This window comes from Rana temporaria, chromosome 2, assembly GCF_905171775.1.
Source record: "Rana temporaria chromosome 2, aRanTem1.1, whole genome shotgun sequence".
NCBI lineage: Eukaryota > Metazoa > Chordata > Amphibia > Anura > Ranidae > Rana > Rana temporaria.
The window spans coordinates 286,041,303-286,063,886 of NC_053490.1; the positions used below are offsets into that span (position 1 = coordinate 286,041,303).

Below are 22,584 nucleotides of genomic sequence, written 5' to 3' on the forward strand. Positions count from 1 at the left end.
TATAGGGGGACAGAAGATCCAGCAGACTGTTGAATACGGGGTCCGTCATGCGGAGAAAATTCCTAAAGTCATTAGGATTATTCTCCTGGATTTCCCTAAGCAGAGGCATATGTGAGAACTGGTCACCCTGGCGCAACCAATTCTTGGTCCAGAAACGCCTCCGCCCCCTGTTTCTGGCCAAAGTACTGGAAAAATGAACATATCCAGCAGCCATCCCATAAACAGCACCAACTCGCGAAAATTGACGCTGCTGCTCCATCATGGCTTCAAACCGGCCGGCTGGTCAGTCAAGAACACACTGAAACAGAAAGCACTCGCAAATCCAGCACTACCTGCGACAAACGCGTGACAAACAGATACGAGCGCACAGGATGCAACTGCTAAAGCAGAAACAACCTGCTAGCCTATAGCCGAATGACAACTACGTTACCGCAAGCACACGCACTGAACCCGTGAATACACGCTGTCAAAGCCTGGAGACCGAGAAGCGCGAATCAGCTCTAACCAAACCTTCACTAACACGAGCAAACCCGTAACTAGCAAAAGAGGAACAGAGGGCGGCGCCATTAAGTTTGGTCTTCCCCTTTATAGTGACGTCGTACGTAGTTTACGTGCACGCGTTCCGGTACGACGGTAATTTGGTCCGCTGGTGTGTACACGCCAGCAGAACCAAACACAAATCAGCCTTGTACGCCGGAAACTGTCGGGCAGACAGTTTCCAGCGCACAGATCCGGTCGTGAGTACAAGGCCTCAAGGTAAGCGGCTGGTATGCAAATTATGCTGCTGTCGGCGTCTGTGTCGTACAGATGCGCCTCTGATGGTCGGTGTATTTGTTGATGACCAAGCCTTGGTATGAAGTCAGCCTCTGTGTTTTTCACCGAGTCCCCTGCGCCCGATTGTATTCGTATGTCACGCACACGCTGCTATACTTGTGCATGTATTGCCCGGAGTTCTTTTCCAATCTCCTGCGAAAGCGGGGAGTAGTTACAGTAGCGTCCAGCACTGCGTGACGTCAACGCGTTTCGCAACGTAGGGTGCGTAGCTTTGTCTACTTTAGGTATCTATTTACTCTGCGTAACTTCATCTTTCAAATGATGCAAAAGAAATTGGGCTAACTTTACTGTTTTTTTTTTTTAACGCATGAAAAAAACACGTTTGAAAAATTGCTGCGTAAATACAGTGCGAGATAAAAAGTTGCAATGACCATCATTGTATTCTCGGGCCGATGCCACAGATATACCCCCCCAGCATGCCCAATGAGGGAAAAACCTCCTCTGATTGGCTGCTGGGGAAGGTGGGTCCGTCAGAACCCCTCTAGCACCAACTGTCGCCCAGGGGTGGTAACGCACCCCTGGAGCGCAGACTGACCCACAGGACAGTTCTGAATTGACAGCAGCCCAAATTTCAATAAATTGTGAATTGGAGTAAACTAATCCTCCCATTCCCCACTAACTTTGGTGTAGCGCCCATACTGAAAGTAAGGGGGCGCTACATACTCCCCCCACTTAAATTGACACTGTCCCCAGTGTCCTAAAGCATTCAAGCCCGAATGCTGACCTGATACCGAACCAGACAGAAAAGTAGGAAAGAGAAAACATTTGTAAATATTGTATTGCAATATATACATGACATACACAACCCTGCTATCTAGCTGCCCATTCTCTGCAGTATCGATGACAGGTGGGTCCAGAAATAAAAACCTGTATTATAAAAAAAAAAACATGCATCCTGACATATCCATATAATTTGTAATAATATTTTACAGCCTCCGAGGTTAGGATTAAGACTGCACGCTCACGTCTGAACGCAAAGTCTCCTTCCCTCCCAAGGAGTCCTGCACAAGAAAGTACAAGTGGTTCTGGAGGAGCAGGGGCAATAGGGTAACTGGGACAATCCAAGAGAGTGGGAGCAAAGTCCTTGTCCAATGCTTCCGCAAAACTAACAAGTCATGCAAAGTCCGCATGCACTTCACTTATAGAACCGGGGGTCTGGCAACCAAATAATATCCCCCCTTGAGGTAGTAGATTTCACCCGTGAAGGTCTGATCTTCCTTCAACACAACCCGGTCCCGGTAGATGTGTCGGCCCCAGCTCCAATCTCGTCGGCAGCGATCAGACTTCAAGTTTAAACTGGGAATCCGTGGATCAGCACCCTCTAAGATGTGAGGTGCCTTCAAGTGCACCCAAATAGCCTTTTGGCACGAAACCTCCCGCTCCTGATCAGTCTGGTAAAGAAGAGGGGGGGAACATATGGGTATTCATACCCGTATTCGGTGGCAACCTTTCTGAACCACCACACGTTGTAAACAAGCAAATCTGGGCAGAGTTTTTGGGTCACCGCATCCCGGTAACACCAAAGCGTCCGGTGCCCTTCTAAGAGCAGGAACAATAATAGGCATGGGGGCAGTGAGCGCAATAACAGACACAGGATCTAACTTACCGACTCCCCAGGTTAGGATTGAAGCGTCTTCGGATGGCTGGTGGGCTCCACTGGGTTTGCCCCTGCCGAAGCGGATCTTTTCCCTCTGAGTGTTCTCAGAAGCGTTAGGTTCCTCCAAGTTCCGCGACTCCGAGAGACGGGACTCAGGGAGGCGATCAGGGAGGTCACAATCAATGACCATAGATTCGTCTGGTAGTAGGTTAAAGTCAGTCAAATGCCACTCCCCGGCCGACAGGGGACCGCAGGGTTTGGCCACCGGAAGGCCTTCCAGCCGTTCTGGCGAAAAGCATCTAGCAGGTAGGCCTCGACCACAGCCTCCGGAGACTGGAGTGAGTCCTCTTTCGGTGGGCCTGCGCCCCTCGGAGACCGCTGAGGAAGTTTCGGTCGTCTCCGAGGGGGTATCGCCCTGGGTACTTGTCACATCCGATGAACTTGTCACGCTAGAGAAAACGCTTTCTAAGTCCGGGTTTTCCCCAAGGCTTGCCTCCAATGAGGTAGATGGTGAGGCGGCTAAGGGCAGAGTCAGGTTGGATGACACTGAAATCACGTCAGGGTCCCAGACTTTTGGTTCCACAGCTACCACCGAGGGGGAGGATTCCGGCCAGACCGGCTCTTCTTCCGCGGTGAGGGTTGCAGTAATGAAATTCACCCGATACCCCTTGGGGGGCTGCTTGGGTGAAATGGCCACAAATAGGTAGGCCTGGCACCGCTGACATCTGGAAAAGGGTTGGACTTTCACAGACAGGTCCCCACAGCGCGGACAGATCAAACCTAGCATCTCTGTTCCTCTACTGGACAAGAGAATGAACTGTCCTTGCGCAGACAAGCGAACACCAGTGTCAGTCACCGGCACCCCGGATGGTGAGAACACACTGAAGGCTGAGGGGTCGGTGACCTATGTTGCGGGGCAGCACCCCTCGGTTGCAAAAAGGCAGACATTGCTACGCGGTTCTCCCTCCTCTTAATAGATGGGCGGCGTACTGCTGTTTGGCACGAAACCGCCCTGCACGTTGCACGCAGGGGAGGGTGACTCCTCCCACCTGGAAGAACCTGTCCGGACACGTTGCAGGCGCGTGCTGTGCTCCACGTACGCCCAAGCTTAGCGGTGCGAGGTTAACTCCCTCGCTGCCGGACAGTTCACACACGACACCGAACACTCTTCGCTCTTTAGTAAATTGCACTCACTATTTCCTCTGGTTGTCAAGGGCAACAGCCAAATCCCGGACGAGCCCCCACGTGTAGCGCTCACCCCCGAAGGAGCCGCTGATTAGTTTGGGATCGGCGTACTGAGTTGCCCTCTTGTTTTTCTCTAGGGTGATGCTTGTGAGTGTAGATAAAGAGTGAGTGTCCAGACAGCAAATAAGCGTTCAATGCTTTATTCCAAGGCCCGACACGGCCAACATCAACATGGCACACAATAGAGAAAGGTTGATGAGCAAGGAGAGAACTTTGGTATCAGGCCTTGGATATGAAGGAGAGCAAACCCGCTCTCAGCAATAATAAAGCTCAACTCGTCGCCACTCCAGCTAGAGTGGGTAAAGTGCCCCCGGACAGGCAACTATCACAGGCCTGGCAGCAGGAGCGCCACTTGTAAATCGCTGGGAGGAAACAGGCCTCTGCCACAGGCTTTTTTGCAATTTGAAATATAAGAAATTAGGTTGAATGAATCCTCCCAGACAGTTCAAATAGTGTCACCAATTGACAGCTTTAAGCATACCTGTCATGTAGTGTGGTGACTGGATCTCCGATGGTTCGTCTATGCCTCTTGGACAACCCCTAGTTCCAGGGTCTCCCCGGGCCGATACCCATCGCACAGCTCTCAGCTTAGGATCCTCTCAGCAGAGGGTTTGGGACCCAGCAAGCAGCTGGGGCCTCTCTCAGTGTTAGGTCGAGGCTCTGCATAGTGCGCAACCTCGGTGCAGTAGGCCACGGTGGTGGGGCCCATGGATGCACACACCATGAAGGTGGATCCTGCAACTGGAACTCGGGCCCCGCACAGAACAGAACAGCTAATGGCCGATGCCACAGATATACCCCCCCAGCATGCCCAAATGAGGAAAACACCTCCTCTGATTGGCTGCTGGGGAAGGTGGGTCCGTCAGAACCCCTCTAGCGCCAACTGTTGCCCAGGGGTGGTAACACACCCCTGGAGCGCAGACTGACCCACAGGACAGTTCTGAATTGACAACAGCCCAAATTTCAATAAATTGTGAATGGGAGTAAACTAATCCTCCCATTCCCCACAAACTTTGGCTTAGCGCCTATACTGTAAGTAAGGGGGCACTACATAGAATATTTATATATATATATATACATATATACTACACTGACTGTATATATATATCAAATACACTGCCACTAACTGAATAACCTGCCTGTTTAATCTAACGCAAACTATCTCTCTGTCCACGCCAACAGCACTACACACAGCCGCTATGTAAGCAGCCTGCCTTTGGCCAATAATGGCTCTCTCAGCAGAGCGTGCTGTAATTGGCCAAAGCATGCAGGTCAGTTGCATGCTTTGGCTAATCATCATACAGCAATGCACTGCAATCTCACAGTGCATTATGGGGCATTTCATGGTGCTCGAACGTCCCGCGAACATCCCATAATGTTTGGTGAACGGACGAACTCCCGATGTTCGAGTCAAACTTATGTTGAACCCGAACATCAAGCTCATCTCTATTTTAAATGTCTGGTGATACTTCTGTAGCATTACCCCTATTGGAGCTGCTGGATCTTTGGGCGGCGTGTAACCTCATGGCTCCTCCCAAATTCCTAGGGGTGAATGATGCGTATTGCATGTAGTAGAAGTAAAGGAATGTCCAGACAGGTGCTCTTTGCTGTGCTCTTTATTACCCAGCCGGGTAAAAACAGTAAACTTGTGGTGAGGAAAGTAAAGCTGAAGAAGAAGATAGGAGAATAGCAGATTCAGGCATAATGATAGGGAACAGTCCTGCTCCCAAACGTAACACTTCTCTTCACCACTCCCGCCGGAATGGGTTAGTGTACCCGGACAGGCTTCTCTCACTGACCTGGTAGCCGGAGTATCACTCGGACAATTATAGGATGAAGTCTCTGCCACAGACCCTCCTTGGTGAACTTGGGAGAAAGTCTCTGCCACAGACCACTCTCAATGAGCCCTTTAGAACAGGGATATGCAATTAGCGGACCTCCAGCTGTTGCAGAACTACAAGTCCCATGAGGCATTGCAAGACGGTCACAGCCACACGCATGACACCCAGAGGCAGAGGCATGATGGGACTTGTAGTTTTGCAACAGCTGGAGGTCCGCTAATTGCATATCACTGCTTTAGAAGATACCTCTGCCACAGGTCCCCTCTGGGTTGAATTATTGTAGATATGTCTCCTTAATTATGTTACATCTGGATCTCCTTCAACTTGCCGCCCAGGTACGGACCGACAGGTGATCAATCCCTTGGTGTCCGGCTACCTTGATCCCCGGTGGTTTATCCAGGCCCTTTTGGCGCCCCTAAGACCAACTCCCCACTGAACAGCAGTACAGCTTGGGATCTTCACGAATGGAAACCCAGTCACTCACTGGGTCCCTGTCGCTGTTCAGATGCTCCGGGTCAGCATGGCCCCGGAACCAGGAACACTGCATGGCACGCACGCCCCGGCCAGGTAGGACATAACGCCGGGGCGCCCCTAAATGTGGGTGCCACACTGGAAGAAGAAAACCCAGAACCAATGGTGTCTGCCCCATAAATACCCCTCCCCAGCATGCACAGCGAGGACAAACCCCGTGATTGGCTGCTGGGAAGAGTACCCAAACCTTGACTCCACTGCTGCCACCTGAAGCACCGGGGCTGGAAGAACACCCCAGTACCGCAGAATGGGCCCACAGCACAGCCAAGCTGAGACAGAGAACGCATTTTGTTACTAACAATCTGGATCAGAGTTTAACTACACTCTGATCTACACATAAATTTAGCTAGCACCAGTACTGTAAGGTATATAGGCGCAACACTTATTTAAAGCGGAACTTCGCTCTCTTAATCAACATTGACTATAGTCCTTGTGTTGATAACATTAGTAAATGCTATAGATAGGAAAGCATATTATATTTAATTGTTTTGAAAAAAAATTAACATTTCCTCAGTTGCTTCCTGGTTTCCAAACCTAGCCAAATGATGTCATACATCCCAGAAGTCTGCAGGAGGGGTTTTCTCAGCTAAGAACACCCTCCTGCCTGCATACCTGAGCTAAGGGCAGATGGATTTCAGGAAGTAAATGCTACACTAATCATCTGTCCTTACTCAAGATGGCCACGGTCAGAAATGCTAGGAGGTATTTTTTAAAGTGAGTTCTCAGCTAAATAAAGAATTGAGACATAGATGGATGGATGAGTTGCCTTAAATATTAAAAAAGAATTAAATAGCATTTTTGGTTTGTGGTACTCAGTTGGAGTGTAGCTGCTTTAATTACCTGAAAGTTCCTTGTATCTCTAGAATACCCCTTTTAAGGTCTTCATAAACAGAATTCTGGTGGGAATGTCTCCCCACTACAGCTCTTAATAGTTTTGGGGATTTAACCTAATTTCACTTGTCGGCAAACAAGCAAAATTGAAATATCAGTATTCTGTAAATTTAGCTTTTAACAGCTAACTCGTTTGCCCCACAGCCTAGTCACCAAATTTGCAAAATCACATGCAGTATTATCACTAGATGTTAAGCACACCAATCTGATTATGAAATGCAACCTAATATTACACAATGATCAACAATGGATAGCTGTAATGCATTCCACCTTGGACATTGTAAAAATAAGTTCCTTTAATATAGTAGAATTGAGCCTAAACTCTTTATTTTACTTTGCAGCTTTATTGCCACCCTATGAAGGAGAGTTCACCAGTGTCTTGAGGCCTGTGTTTACCAAAGAGAAGGAATCATTTGTCTTGTCCTGTTCTGTGTCCTCCAGCCTGGAGAGACACAAGCCAAGTGTCCAGTGGTTTATGGATGGTATGTACATTTTCCTATATGTAATAAAAAAAAAAGGTCATAAAAAAAAAAAAAAACAGAAACCGAACAAGAAGAAATAATGTATATCAAGAATTATTGAGTGAAGAAGTTGCCCCCCTGGCCCGCAACCTCCTGGGACATGTCATTTCCCCCCCCCCCAGGAGACTGTGGGATCATTGAGAGAGTGGAACACATCTCCAACTGTGAAAGGAAGTCACAAATGGCTTCCCACAAGCAAGATAGCAGCACCGGGGACCTGAAGATCAGCGAAGAACCGGCCCAGGTGATGACAGCACTAGTTTCCTGTGCTGATAAGTGTCTGTATGTTAAAAGTCAGCAGCTACAGTATTTGTAGCTACTGTCTTTTAATTATTTCACAACTGACTGGAGATCCTCTTTAAACTCATACACTGGTTTTGGGTCAATGTTATTTTGACTTTTATTAGAAGTAATAATAGTCGTTTATCTGTGTTTGTTTCTACTATATGTTTGCAAGCTTTCTTTTGCAAATACACATTTAATGACAAAGAATTCCCAAAGCATTATGGATTATCTAAAGAAGCAACCTGCCTCATGGATGGCTTTGTCAGAATAAAACTTTGCAATGAGGATTAAGAATTACCTAATATTCGCACTAAAGTGATTGTAAAGCTTTGTTGTTTTTTTTTTAAATAACAAACATGTTATACTTACCTCCTCTGTGCAAGGGTTTTGCACTGAGTGGCCCTGATCCTCCTCTTCTGGGGTCCCCCCGCAGAGCTCCTGGCTCCTTCTTTTCTCGAGTGCCCCCTCGAAGAGCCGCATTCCACTGGGGCCCTCATGCAGGCGTGCTCCTGAGTACTGCTGCTACATCCCTTGACACAGACAGCAGGACTTGGCCCCGCCCCCCAGCTCCGTGTCTCTGAATTTGATTGAAAGCAATGGGAGCCAATGGCTCCTGCTGCTATCAATCTATCCAATGAGGAGGAGCTGGAGATGATGTGCTTATGTGCTTGTCCCCGTCGCTGGAACGATTGGGCTCAGGTAAGAAAAAAAAAGGGGGGGGGTGCTGCAGCACAAAAGGTTTTTCACCTTAATGCATAGAAGGGGAATGCATTAAGGTGAAAAACCCTGAGGGTTTACAGCCCCTTTAAGGTTTACATACAGAAAACAGAGAAAAATAGTGTACTTGTCTAATATAAAATGTTGCTGGTATTAAATAAAGTCTTTGATGCAAGGAATATGAGTAACAATCTCTTTAGAAAAATGCTGACCAGAGGCCAGAGATTAACATTAGCAGGCTCAGCGTGTGTTTCCTTTATGGTCGGTTTACACCTAAATCGCACAGGAACTCAGTCTGCATTCCTGTGCAACTCATTGCATCCAAATCGCATGGGGTACTGTTTGCGATCTGTGTTTGGGGTGTCATTAGGAATAACTGACATTGGCAGCAGATCGCCCACCCAGTGCATTTTGAACATAGTCTAGGAAACACACACAGAACAAGGATTTCCAGCACTTTCTGGTGTGAACAAGCCCTAAGTAGTTATAATATCACAATTTTTTTATTTTCCTTTTCATTTTATCAGGAACACCACTAAAAGAGGCAGAACACAGAGAAATAATTTGTAAGGGGTGTGAAATTTCTCTTCGTGGATCCCCGGCTTTCAAAGAAGAAGAAGGATTCTATACGATCAGTGTGCCTGCTGCATCTGGTCACCAGGAGCAAACTGCCTATATGTTTGTAAGAGGTGAGCTGAAAAAGAAATGCACCTTTTTCTATAACCTGCTCCTTAAGATTAATTATAAGAAATGGTTTTGAATTTTCATATAGTTAAAGCTGAACTCCAGACAAATAGCTACACAGATGAAATACATCTAGGAGAGTTATTTTACCTGCTAAACGGTTTGTGTTTTTGACTATCCAGTCCTGAGGAGTACACACCTATGCAACACAACACAGCCCTGTCTGGTAGGTTAGGGAACCTGATCTTTCTCTGATGCAGCTCAGTAATACTTGCAGATCATTTTCTCGCAATGTGACTGAACAGTGAAAAAAGAAGCAGCAGACAGGTAAGCTCATTTCTTTGTCATTCTGTTGCTTCCTCCTGTCAGCTATGGATGAGCTTAAGGTACATTTTAAACACAAGTTCGGACCAAACCTTGGCTGTTCAGGGGTTTCAACAAACACCTCAACATTTAGCAGGCTCCTCAGGTCTGGTATGAATTTTAATAAGGACTCTGCGCAAAAAAAATGGCGAGAGGACCCCCTAAATTCTATATTAGACATTCTTGTATGCATTTTATGGGGAAACCCCATGCAGAAATCAAGAAAAAAAAGTGACCCAGAAAGAGGGGAGGGGACAAACATGTGTACCCCCACACTCCAAACCATAGCAGGTCACATGTCCTCAACATGGGGGTGTACCTTGCCAGAAGAAGGCATCCCTGGCAAAGCACATTGTCCTCTTGATAATGAGGACAAGGGCCTCTTTACCACAACCCTGTGTAATGCTTCAGGCAGAGTTACTATAATGGGTGGTGAGGATCACAGCTTTGGAAGTCTATGAATATGGTATTCTTAACAGTTAACTTTAATTTGGCAGAGATGAGATAGGAAGACTCAGATAATTTGGAATGTAAGTGGTTTTATTTAGTCTGGTAATACATCAGGGTTAGCTTAAGTATAGTAGCAGGACACCGGAATACAGTTTATCGTGAACGTAGGGATACTTGCTGTGAGTTGTCTTCTGTTGTTAGTGCCACCCAGTGGCTTCTGGAGAGATATACTGATCAGCTTGGAGTAGTGGTGAAGGTAAGAGATTCTGCCTGTAGAGTAGGCTGACTGAGGATAGGGCAGTTGAGAGCCTCTGACTACCAGCATAGAAGGGGCTCTGTCCGGCCCGAAAGCTGGAAGTTGGAGGGGCTCTATCTGGACCAATTGTTGGTAGTTGGAGGGGCTCTGTCCAGCCCAAAAAGAAGATGGCAGTCGGGGCTCTGTCCGGCCCAATAGGGAGATCGAAGTCGGGGCTCTATCCGGCCCAACAGTGAAGGAAGGCAGCCGTCAGCTACTGGAGCTATTTGCCTGGCATCAGGTTCCTAGAACGAACATCAAGCAATAGGCGTCGGCTGTTTAAATAGGGATACGAGGAGGAGCCAGGTGAGGTCGCTGTGAGGCCATCACCCTGCGCCGGAGTTGGTGGAGATGTCGGGGCCCTGGTGGAGAGATAGGAATATTACAGGAGCCCCGGTGGAGAGATAGGAATATTACACAGGGGGCTTATAGTAATCTGTATTTTTCCCAGGTGAAATCATTGACGATATATAAATATGACTATATACAGTATCTCACAAAAGTGAGTACACACCCTAAAATTTTTGGAAATATTTTATTATATCTTTTCATGTGACAACACTGAATAAATTACACTTTACTACCATGTAAAGTAGTGAGTGTACAGCTTGTATAACAGTGTACATTTTTTGTCCCCTCAAAATAACTCAACACACAGCTATTAATGTCTAAATCACTGGCAACATAATTGAGTACACCCCTAAGTGAAATGTCCAAATTGGGCCCAAAGTGTCAATATTTTGTGTGGCCACCATTATTTTTCAGCACTGCCTTAACCCTCTTGGGCATGTAGTTTTCTTCCACTTCTCCATGACGACATCACAGAGCTGGTGGATGTTAGAGACCTTGCCCTCCTCCACTTTCCGTTTGAGGATGCCCAACAGATGCTTAATAGCGTTTAGGTCGGGAGACATGTTTGGCCTGTCCATCAGCTTTACCCTCAGCTTCTTTAGCAAGGCAGTGGTTGTCTTGGAGGTGTGTTTGGGGTTGTTATCATGTTGAAATACTGCCCTGTGGCCCAGTCTCCTTCAGTATGTCACAGTACATGTTGGCATTCATGGTTCCCTCAATGAACTGTATCTCCCCAGTGCCAAAAGCACTCAAGCAGCCCCAGACCATGACACTCTCACCACCATGCTTGACTGGAGACAAGACACACTTGTCTTTGTACTCCTCACCTGGTTGCCGTCACACATGCTTGACGCCATCTGAACCAAATACGTTTATCTTGCTCTCATCAGGTTCCAGTAATCCATGTCCTTAGTCTGCTTGTCTTCAGCAAACTGTTTGCAGACTTTCTTGTGCATCAACTTTAGAAGAGGCTTCCTTCTGGGACGACAGCCATGCAGACCAATTTGATGCAGTGTGCGGCGTATGGTCTGAGCACTTACAGGCTTATTACGCACCCCTTCAACCTCTGCAGCAATGCTGGCAGCACTCATAAGTCTATTTCCCAAAGACAACCTCTGGATATGACGCTGAGCACGTGCACTCAACTTCTTTGATCGACCATGGCGAGACCTGTTCTGAGTGGAACCTATACTGTTAAACTGCTGTGTGGTCTTGGCCACCATGCTGCAACTCAATTTCAGGGTCTTGGCAATCTTCTTAGAGCCTAGGCCATCTTTATGTAGAGCAACAATTAATTTTTCAAATCCTCAGAAAGTTCTTTGCCATGAGGTGCCATGTTGAACTTCCAGTGACCAGTATGAGAGAGTGAGAGCGAAAAACACCACATTTAACACACCTGCTCCCCATTCACACCTGAGACCTTGTAACACTAATGAGTCACAAGACATCGGGGAGGAATATTGGCTAATTGGGCCCAATTTGGACATTTTCACTTAGGGGTGTACTCACTTTTGTTGCCAGCAGTTTAGACATTAATGGCTGTGGGGACAACAAACTTACACTGTTATACAAGCTGTACACTCTCTACTTTACATTGTAGCAAAGTGTAATTTCTTCAGTGTTGTCACATGAAAAGATATAATAAAATATTTACAAAAATGTGAGGGGTGTACTCACTTTTGTGAGATAATGTATGTGGTTAATAAATTAAATGACAGAAATCATTATAAGATTCTTTGCAGGCTGTCCAGCAAAAATGGCCATGTCATGAGTTATGCCAAGCTATAACACTGTAAGGGGAGCTTGGGTAGTTAGGAAAAACTGGAATAAAGAGATTTTAACAATAGGAATAAAAGGCAAACATTGTAAGCACCACGTCACTTTTGCTGGGCTTCAATTTGAGAAATCTGTGGGGAAAATTGTTAATTAAAGTAAAATAAAATGGAATTTGCTATGAGACTGCAACAATCGAAAAAATCCCATGATGTACTGTTGACACTAGTGTGCTAGAACACCAGTCTAGTTGTAACACCAAGTTACCCTTTAACCTCTTTACCCAGAGGTTTATGAACTCAATATGAAATTCTCTTATCTCTTAGAGAAGAAGATCAATCACAGTACAGATAAAGCTTACAGCATGTAACATGCAAACAAAGCATGTAGTAAAGATTTTTGAGTTTTGCTCTCTTCTATTTCATTACAATATTCCATCTCCTTTTCACCACTATGGTATATTTTATACATTGTTTTAATGTTTCTATTTAAGTAGTAACAAAGCCACATGTTTTGTTTAATACCAATACTATATATACATATACCATGTTTATATATATATATATATATATATATATATATATACACACACACACACACAATAATTAAGCTTCAGAAGCATTTTGAAAAAAATCCACAGCTGTTGCAACATCACACAGAATCTCAGAGAGTTAATAATTTGTATTGATATGCTTGTCTATTGTTTTATGAAATTAAATTTTATATTATCAACATAGAATGGCTATTTTTTCTGGATTCGATAAATACCTAATAAAACTCACTGGTAAAACAAGCCAGAAACCAGGGATATTTTAAAACGTATCATAAATGTGTAAAATCATTTTTTGTGAACTGACTTTCCTGTTTAAAATACCCTGATAATACAACAAAATTGATAGTACAATAAAACCGTGGCAAAGTCCACAGACAAGTGCAATAAAAACTTTTATGAATACATAGACACGCATGGTAATGAAAGTAATGCAGCATAATTATTTTCTCAAATGATGAAATTAAGTATTATTATTATTATAATACAGGTTTTATATAGCGGCAACAGTTTACACAGTGCTTTACAATATAAATGGGAGACAATACAGTTACAATACAATACAAGAGGATTAAAGGCCCTGCTCAGAAGAGCTTACAATGGAATAAGGTGGGGCAGGTGGTACAAAAGGTCATTACTGTGGGCAATGAGCTGATGGAAGTGGTAAAAGATTAGCTGGAGGCGTGATAGGCTTCCCTGAAGAGATGAGATTTCAGGGATTGCCTGAAGGCAGCTAGAGTAGGAGATAGCCGGACAGTTTGAGGTAGAGAGTTCCAGAGGATAGGAGAGGCTCTGGAAAAATCCTGGAGACAAGCATGGGAGAAGGAGACAAGGGAGCTTGAGAGTAGGAGGTCTTGAGAGGAGCGGAGAGGAGGGGTTGGGTGATATTTGGAGACAAGGTTGGTGATGTAGCTCGGGGAAGAGTTGTGAATTGCTTTGTATGTTGTGGATAGTATTTTTAATTAAATTTGCTGGGCAATTAGGAGCCAGTGTAGGGATTGGCAGAGAGGGGTGGCAGACACTGAGTGCTTGGTAAGGTGGATAAGTCTGATGGACTGAGGAGGGGATAGCCTATGGAGAGGCCGGCCTATGAGGTATGCGCAGTGGGTGCCCGGCCGTGAAGCTGAAAGCTGTCACTGCCGGGTGCCCACACTAGGAATGAAGACGCCGGCCGGCGAGGGGGGGCGAGGAGCGGAGCCCTGGCCGGCGCGTCGCTGGAACCGTGGAGCAGGTAAGTGTCTGTTTATTAAAAGCCAGCAGCTACACTTTTTGTAGCCGCTGACTTTTAATAAACTTAAAAAAAGGCTGGAACACCCCTTTAAGGAAGGATCCAGTTCGTCCTGAAGTTTTGTATAGCACATATGCGTTCAGCGGAGCCAATCTGAATAAGTATACAGACACTTTTTTGTACCAGCATCTGGCCTTACGGGCAATTATGTACGGCACCATCAACTGGTCATTGAGGTCCACCCCTCCCATATTAAGGTTGTATTCGTGGACACAGGGGGTTTTCTCCACAACACCAGTCGCCGTTTGAATTTGGACTGTCGTGTCTGAGTGAAGGGAGGACAGAACAAAAACATTCTTATTACCCCTTCACTTCACAGCGAGCAAATTATTACATCTCAAGCAGGCTCTCTCTCCCAGCCTAGAATGGGAATCTACAAGCCCCTGGGGTAAGCCCCAGTGATTAGATCGCACAGTGCCACATGTGCCAATTCCATGGTCCAACAAGTGACTAAAAAGTGGCATGCTTGTGTAATAATTGCCCACATACAAGTGGTACCCCTTTCCGAATAAGGGTGACACCAAGTCCCACACAATCTTACCAGCGCTCCCTATGTAGTCTGGGCAGTTCTCCGTCTCTGCATAACTATCTCTTCCCTCCTAAACCATAAAACTATATGTATAGCCTGTTGCCCTGTCACAGAGCTTATACATCGTGATCCCATATCTGGCACGCTTGCTGGGAAGATACTGTTTGAATGACAAGCGGCCAGAAACCTTAATCAGGGACTCATCAACACAGACAACTTGATAGGAAGTAAACAAGGCTGCAAATTGTTGGTTGAAGTGGTTTACGATGGGAAAAATTTTGTAGACCCGATCGTATTCAGGGTCACCCCGAGGACGTTCATTGTCATTGAAATGCATGAACCGCAAAATCTGTTCGCATCGTGCCCTGGTCATGCAAGCAGAGAATACGGGTGTGAATTGGGTCAGTGGACCAATATGACAGCAACTATTTTTAGTTATGCCCATGAGGAGGGATAGGCCCAGGAAGGTCTTAAATTCGGAGACCGTGATATGTCTCCAATCTCTGGCAAGGGTCAACTGGGGATTAGCAGCGATGAATTGACCAGCAAACAAATTGCTTTGGTCCACAAAAGATCTATAGAGATCTTCTGTTAAAAACAGCGAATAAAAATCAAGTGACTTAAAATTAACTGTTTCCACCTGAATTCCGAGTTGGCCAGTGAATGGGGGAAGTACGGGTGCTGCAGAAGTGGTGGGCTCCCAAATTCGGATTGGCAAATGCAGCAGGAAGGGCACTATGGGCTCGACGGGCCTGTCTTTGTCTTCTTGGTATCTTCTTGGTGGCAGCGGGACACTGGACACCTCACCAGCTTGAACTGCACTTATGGGATTTGCCACGTCACCACGTGATACTGCAGTGCTGGTTTGACTACAACCAGGAAGTACTAGGCCACTGGTGCTTGCCAGTTCACCAGAAGGATGAATGGACATTGTGGCCTCTAAATTTACTGGTACAGTAGTGAGACTCATAGTAAAAATAGCACCTCAATGTCAGGTACTGCTTCAAAGCTACCAAAAAAACTTTAGCGTTCGCAGGGATCAGGCCTGACTCTGCGAACGCTGCAGTTATGTGTTTAGTGTTTTGTAAGTGACAGTGATCGATTGATACTGCACTTGGGTGGGCTGGGCTGGGCTGGGCGGAGGGGCTAAATGCGGGTGCTAGCAAGTATCTGGGCTGATCCCGCTAACACTGCGTTTTTGGGAACCCTAAACTACTGGGGATGCTAGTATAGATCTGATCAGATATTGATCTGTTCAGACACTATACTACTAAGGGAGGTGCGTGCGTGGGTGTTAGCGCTACTGGCACTAAACTGATATCACCCGCCAGGTGATCAGGGGGTTATACCTTTATTTAGGTAATATACGGCGGGTACCCTGATGCTATAAAAAAATAACTAACTAACCAGCGTCACCTGCAACACTAATGCGGTGATCGCTGGTGACAGGGGGTAATCAAGGGGTTAAACCTTTATTGCGGGGGTACCCTAAAGCTACCTGGTCCTATCGCTAACTGCCCTAATGCTGATTAGTGTCACAAATGACACCAGTACAGTGATCAGTTAAAAATCTGACAACTGCATTGGGTGACACTGTGACCGGGAGTAAAGGCAGTGCCGGCCCAAGACATTGTGCTGCCTGGGACCAAGAATAAAATGCTGCCCCCCCCCCCCCCCCAGAAAAAAAATCATGCCAACCAAAAGGCCCCCACATTCATTATTTTATATAATGATAACTAAAGGGGACCCGTCATGGCTCTATACATGTAAAAAGGAGTATAAAGAGGACCTGTCATTGCTCTATACATGTATATAGAGGACCTGTCATTACTCTTTACATGTAAAGGAATATCAAGAGGACCTGTCATGGCTCTATAAATGTATATAGGACTATAAAGAGTACTTGACATGGCTCTATACATGTATAAAGGAGTATAACGAGGGCCTGTCATGGCTCTATAGATGTAAAAAGAGAACCTGTCATGGCTCTATACATGTATAAAGAAGTATAAAGAGGACCTGTCATGGCTCTATACATGTATATAGAGGACCTGTCGAGACTCTTTACATGTAAAGGAATATAAAGAGGACCTGCCATGGCTCTATAAATGTATATAGGAGTATAAAGAGGACCTGTCATGGCTCTATACATGTATAAAGGAGTATAACGAGGGCCTGTCATGGCTCTATAGATGTATAAAAAGGGCCTGTCATGGCTCTATACATGCACATAGGCGTATAAAAGGTCCTGCCATGGCTCTATACATGTATCCAGGAGTATAAAGGGACCTGTGAATTGCCGGCGGCCACAATGTCTTTTGCGCAAACTCAGTGCTTTAAGTGAGCCAAAAGAAATTCCGGTACTCTATTAGGCGCCGGTGTTCCCCCCCCCCCAATACTGAACATGAAAATACCCTTAGAAAGTACCCTGAAAAAGAGCTACTGTAGAAAGAGCTACTGAACATAAATGCTAAATTCAGGTAAGTGCTTTTTACAGGGAAAGGGGCGACAATGGGCACAGTGGCATCATGGGGCACAGTGGTGACAAAGGGCACAGAGGTGACAATTGGCACAGTGGCATCATGGGGCACAGTGGTGACAATGGGCACAGTGGCATCATGGGGCACGGTGGTGACAATGGGCACAGTGGCATCATGGGGCACAGTGGTGACAATGGGCACAGTGGCATCATGGGGCACAGTGGTGACAATTAAAGGGCACAGTGGTGACAATTGGCACAGTGGCAACAATTGAGGGGCACAGTGGCTGCATTTGATGGCATGGCACAGTGGTGACAATTGATGGAACAGTGGCCGCGTTTGATGGCATGGCACAGTGACTGCGTTTGATGGCATGGCACAGTGGTGACAATTGATGGCACAGTGGCTGCGTTTGATGGCACAGTAGCTGCGTTTGATGGCATGGCACAGTGGTGACAATTGATGGCACAGTTGCTGTTTGATGGCATGGCACAGTGGTGACAATTGATGGCACAGTGGCTGCATTTGGTGGCATGGCACAGTGGTTGCATGTGATGGGCACAGACAGTGAGGCTTCAATTTTTTTTTTTTTTGCGCCCCCCCCCCCCCCCAATTTTGAGCACCAGCCGCCACTGTTCCAGACATTTGTAATGTTTGTAGATCCTGGGACACACACACACATGTGTGAAGGTAAAGTGTCTGCAGGGAAAAGTCAGGGAAGGGAGGGGGAGAGATAACAACCATCTGAGAGGAGCAGTGTGACAGGCAAAGATGAATGGATCTGTGTGAGGATGACAGGGAGCAGGACGGCCGGCCAGATAGTGGCTGAGGAAGGGAGGAAGATGCCAGGGAGAGAGAGAGAGCATTGCAGACACAGCCAGAACTGACCTGTAAAGCCAACGTGAGGAGACCTGTTACCACTGCTGCCCGAACCTGCTGGGAGGAAACTTCAAAGGCCCCCCATGCACCTAGGACCCCTGGGCAGTTCACAGAAGTGCCTGTGCATTAAGACAGGAAAGCCCTCCCCCGCTCTCACAGTGTCCCCCAGCTTTTAGGGAGAGGAAAGCAGGCAGCGCTGGGGGGAGACCAGGCACCTATAGGAGGATCACATGTGGCTAGAACAGGGAGGCAGATCGGTGCGCTGTGACAGTTACAGAAATAATGCCGACAGGAGGGAGAGATACACAGCATCGGTTCTGTAACTGTCAAAGCGCACCGATCTGCCTCCCCATCAGCGGGCCCCACTCGGCTGCGGGCCCCATAGCGCCCGCGTGGGTCGCTATGGCGGTAGTTCCGCCACTGATCATCATATTCCTGGCCTGGGGCTGCGTTCCGGTACGGGAAACCCACGTACTGGGCGCACGGAGAGGTGCTGGTACTCTTCAGGGCCATTTTTGGAAGTGGCGGTACTGAGTACCGCCGCGTTCCGGCCCAGTTAAAGCACTGCGCAAACTAATCAATGTACGCTAATTGTGTTTTTTTTTTTTGGTACCAAAAATATGTAGAAGAATACATATTGGCCTAAACTAAAGAAAATTGTTTATTTTTCTAAATTTTGGGGATATTTATTATAGCAAAAAGATAAAAAATATATATATTTATAGCACAAAAAATAAAAACCGCAGAGGTGATCAAATATCACCAAAAGAAAGCTCTATTTGTGGGAAAAAAAGGACATCAATTTTATTTGGGTAGCGGAGCTGGCGGAACGGGCTGGTGGGCATCAGTATGCTGCCCCCTAAAAGTGCTGCCTGGTACCCATGGTACCACCCGGTCCCATCATAGGGCCGGCCCTGAGTAAAGGGGTTAACTGAGGGGCGTTAGGGGGGGTGATCAGGGTGTGACAAGTGTACCTACATGTACTGGTGTTAGTGTAGATGTTACTTTTTTATATGATGTTCTCTCTCCTGTCTCTGAAACAAAAAGAGTTCCACGAGGAACTCTGACATCACTTCCCCTGCCTGTGTTTACACTTACAGGCAGGGGGAGGATTTCATTCGCCAGAACAGATCAGCAGGTCCAGGATATAAATCATTGGTCTGGACCTGAAGATTGATCAGTTCTGAAATGAATCTGATGGTCGTGAGCGCCGCGGGGGCACAGGCGTGCCCCCTGCCGGCGAGAGCCAGCTGTGTATAGGTACGGGATTTTGTGCAGCGGTGCCATTGTGCTGCAGTAAATGTACGCGACACGGTCGGCAAGTGGTTAATAAAGTGGTTTATATCTCAAATTGCATATTTCTTTTTGTCTTACCTGTTGGAGCGATATACATATCTGACAGAATAATAAATAAGGTAATAATTAATTGGGGAAAAGTAAAGTAATGGTAAGGAGCTTTAAAGTGTCTTTGGTGGCTTTATAAACTGACAATGGCATCATTGTATATTTTTATTATGAAATAGATGCTGAGCCAGAGAATGCCGGTGTGCCAGGATCACCACTTTGTGTGCAGTGTAATGATATACAAATGGATTGTCTAGTGTTATCTTGGATTCCTCCAAGTGATGATAGAGGCAGTCCTGTGTGTGGTTACTACATTGAGAGGTAAGTATATATGAAAACACTTACTGCCATTATAATTACTACACTCACTCATTCTTGATTAGCAAGGGACACCAGAAGCCCATCATGCATATCTCTTAAATGTTTTAATGAAAAAGAGAGGCACCAAAATCTCTGGCCATGTCGCCAAAATAAAATCAAAAACGTTACTCATCACAAAAGATGTAAATCAACATCCCATGAATGTTCACTCACATGACTGTCAACTTGGGGGCAGTGGCTGTGTCTGTGCAGCCAATACGACCAAATTGAAATTAACGGTACAGGCAAAAACTACCATGTGCTATAGTATGGCCCTGTGAATGAAGCCTTATGCAACGTACACACGATCTGGCTTTTGCCCGGCCAAACTCACATTGGAGTAAAAGAGAACATGTTCTCTATCTAAACTCCAATGGAATTCCTCGGAAAAAAGTCGGAAAAAAGTCAGTCTGACTTTTTCCATCGGAAATTCCGATCGTGTGTACGGCGTTTAAGAAGGCAATCATTCTGCACATTAAGATGTACCGACTACCACCTCCTGACTAATTTCTGATCATTTACTGCATTCAAATCAGTATAAGAAACAATTCAACATCATGTATCTGCATTGTTTACTGAGATTTTTCAGTAGAAATATTTTCACGCTACATATGTTTGTAATGAAAAAAACAAATTCACCAGAAATCTTATTTATATAACTGCTTGACACCTAATCTTAGGTAATTCACACACAATATGATAAATCTTATGAAAAGATTTGATATTTTCTTGTTTCTATTTGCTCCAAAGTGTATGTAAACCTAACAACGGACTTCTGTTATTTGCTCTCTTTTAGTTTGTTAAAGTGGAAGTATCTAACTAACTCTAAATCTGCTCCCACCCCCATTATAAGGCAAATCTATCTAACCCCGAAAGAAAAGATTGTTATACTTACCTATTCTAAAGCCGCTGGTCTACAGCAGCACTGTCTGTCTGCAGGAGACAGACGACAATGACTAAGGAGTGACCTCACCCATGGACTTACTATAGGGCAGTGTTAGCAAACCTTGTCACCCCAGATGTTTTAGAACTACATTTCCCATGATGCTCAGGCACTCTGCAGTGTAGTGGAGCATCAAGGCAAATGTAGTTCCAAAACATCTGGAGTGCCAAGGTTCACCACCATCACTGCTATAGGGCTTCCATTGTTGGCTGCCTCTCCTACACACTGAAGCCGCTACTGAGAGCTCAGCCTGGGACCGAACCAGAGCAACTGCAAAACAGGTAGGTACCTCCAGCATAGTAAATAAACCCTATTGTGAACTTAAAAGTGGGGTATGCCTGTATAGCAATCTTTGCTTTACAAGGTTAGATAGATTAGGCTTACAATGGGGGTGAAAGTAGTAGTAGTTTAGAGTTAGTTAGGTTTTGTCTTTACTTCCACTTTAAATATATCATTGAAAGTGTTTTATTTAAATCGGTATGATGAGTGCAAAAAATATCCTTTTAATCCTGTCAGAAATGTTGTGAGCTGATAATTTCCAGTGCTCTCTGCCTGTTCTGCACTCTTATCAGTTATATTGTTCCCAATTCTCATCTAACTTCCTGTTGTGTTTACAGGATAGAAAGAGAAGGCAAACCTCGCCAATGAGACAAAAGGGTTGATTTATCAAAGGCAAATACTGTAGACTGTGCAATCTGCAAATAGAGGTGCACTCTGTAAGTGCACTTGCTCCAGAGCTTAGCAAAGATGAGAAGACCCATCATCCAATCATGTGCATGAAAAAAGGCTGTTTTATTTTATTTTCCTTGCATGTGATTGAGTATTTTTATAATAATTAATGCACTTTAAAGATGCACAGTCTATTTGTCTTTAGTAAATCAACCCCACAGATGACAAGAAACTGACAGGGATTTCAATTATTCTTTGCTCTAAATCAGTGGTCTCCAAACTATGGCCCGGGGGCCAGATGTGGGCCTTTGCTTGCCATTATGCGGCCCTTGGGGCACTTTTCCACAGACAGGCACCAATGATAGGACACCATTCCCCTTACTGACACCATAAATAGGGCACTATTCCTCCCATTAATACCAACAATATGGCACTGAGGAGCATTTTCTACTCTCACTGGCCACAGTCCGGCTCCCCCAAATCCTGAAGGACAATAAATTGGCCTCTTGCTTAAAAAGTTTGGAGACCCCTGCTCTAATTGATAGGTTTTGGTTTTAGATTTTAAATATCACTTGGTATACCCACACCGTATACACTTTCATGGAAATATGAAAAAGTAATGAGATGAAAATGTTAAAAACATTTAATAACTGTACATTGCAAAAACTCTTTTTGCTTTCCTCAAGATTTGATACTTCAACACAAGAGTGGATGAGGTGCAATGAAATTCCAGCAAAGATCTGCCGATATCCTGTATCTGGTCTTATTCCTGGTCATACATATCAGTTTAAAGTAAGAGCGCTCAACCAGGTTGGTGTCAGCCATCCATCAAAAGCAAGTGATCCTGTGACTACAAGAGATCCGGCACAGGAAGAAAAAACAATAGGTTTGTTCTGAACCCATATTATATCCTCAGTACAATACAAATATGTGTAAACAATAATGTGAACAGCAATAAACAATAATTTTCTAATGTTGAGTAGTGAATATTACGTCATGCATTATGAGTTTAAATTTAAAAACTAAAACCCAATGGTCGTCACATCTCTATTTTCAGCTCTATAGTCAAATGGCAATTATATATGCTCCTGCCTGCATATAACAGAACCACAAAAGCTTTCAGTCCAGATCCCAGGTTTAATCCCAAATCATTACAGTGCAGTC

At 45.4% G+C, this 22,584-nt stretch overlaps 1 protein-coding gene across 1 annotated transcript in view; it reads left to right on the plus strand.

Annotated features, from left to right (window-relative positions):
* Positions 1-22,584, plus strand: part of MYOM3 (myomesin 3) — a 145,018-nt gene that overhangs the window by 53,396 nt on the left and 69,038 nt on the right. The window contains exons 9-13 of the mRNA XM_040339383.1: positions 1,767-1,774; positions 7,281-7,421; positions 8,990-9,151; positions 19,628-19,769; positions 22,107-22,306. Of these exons, the coding sequence (XP_040195317.1) occupies positions 1,767-1,774; positions 7,281-7,421; positions 8,990-9,151; positions 19,628-19,769; positions 22,107-22,306 (653 nt within the window). The remainder of the gene's footprint in view (positions 1-1,766; positions 1,775-7,280; positions 7,422-8,989; positions 9,152-19,627; positions 19,770-22,106; positions 22,307-22,584) is intronic.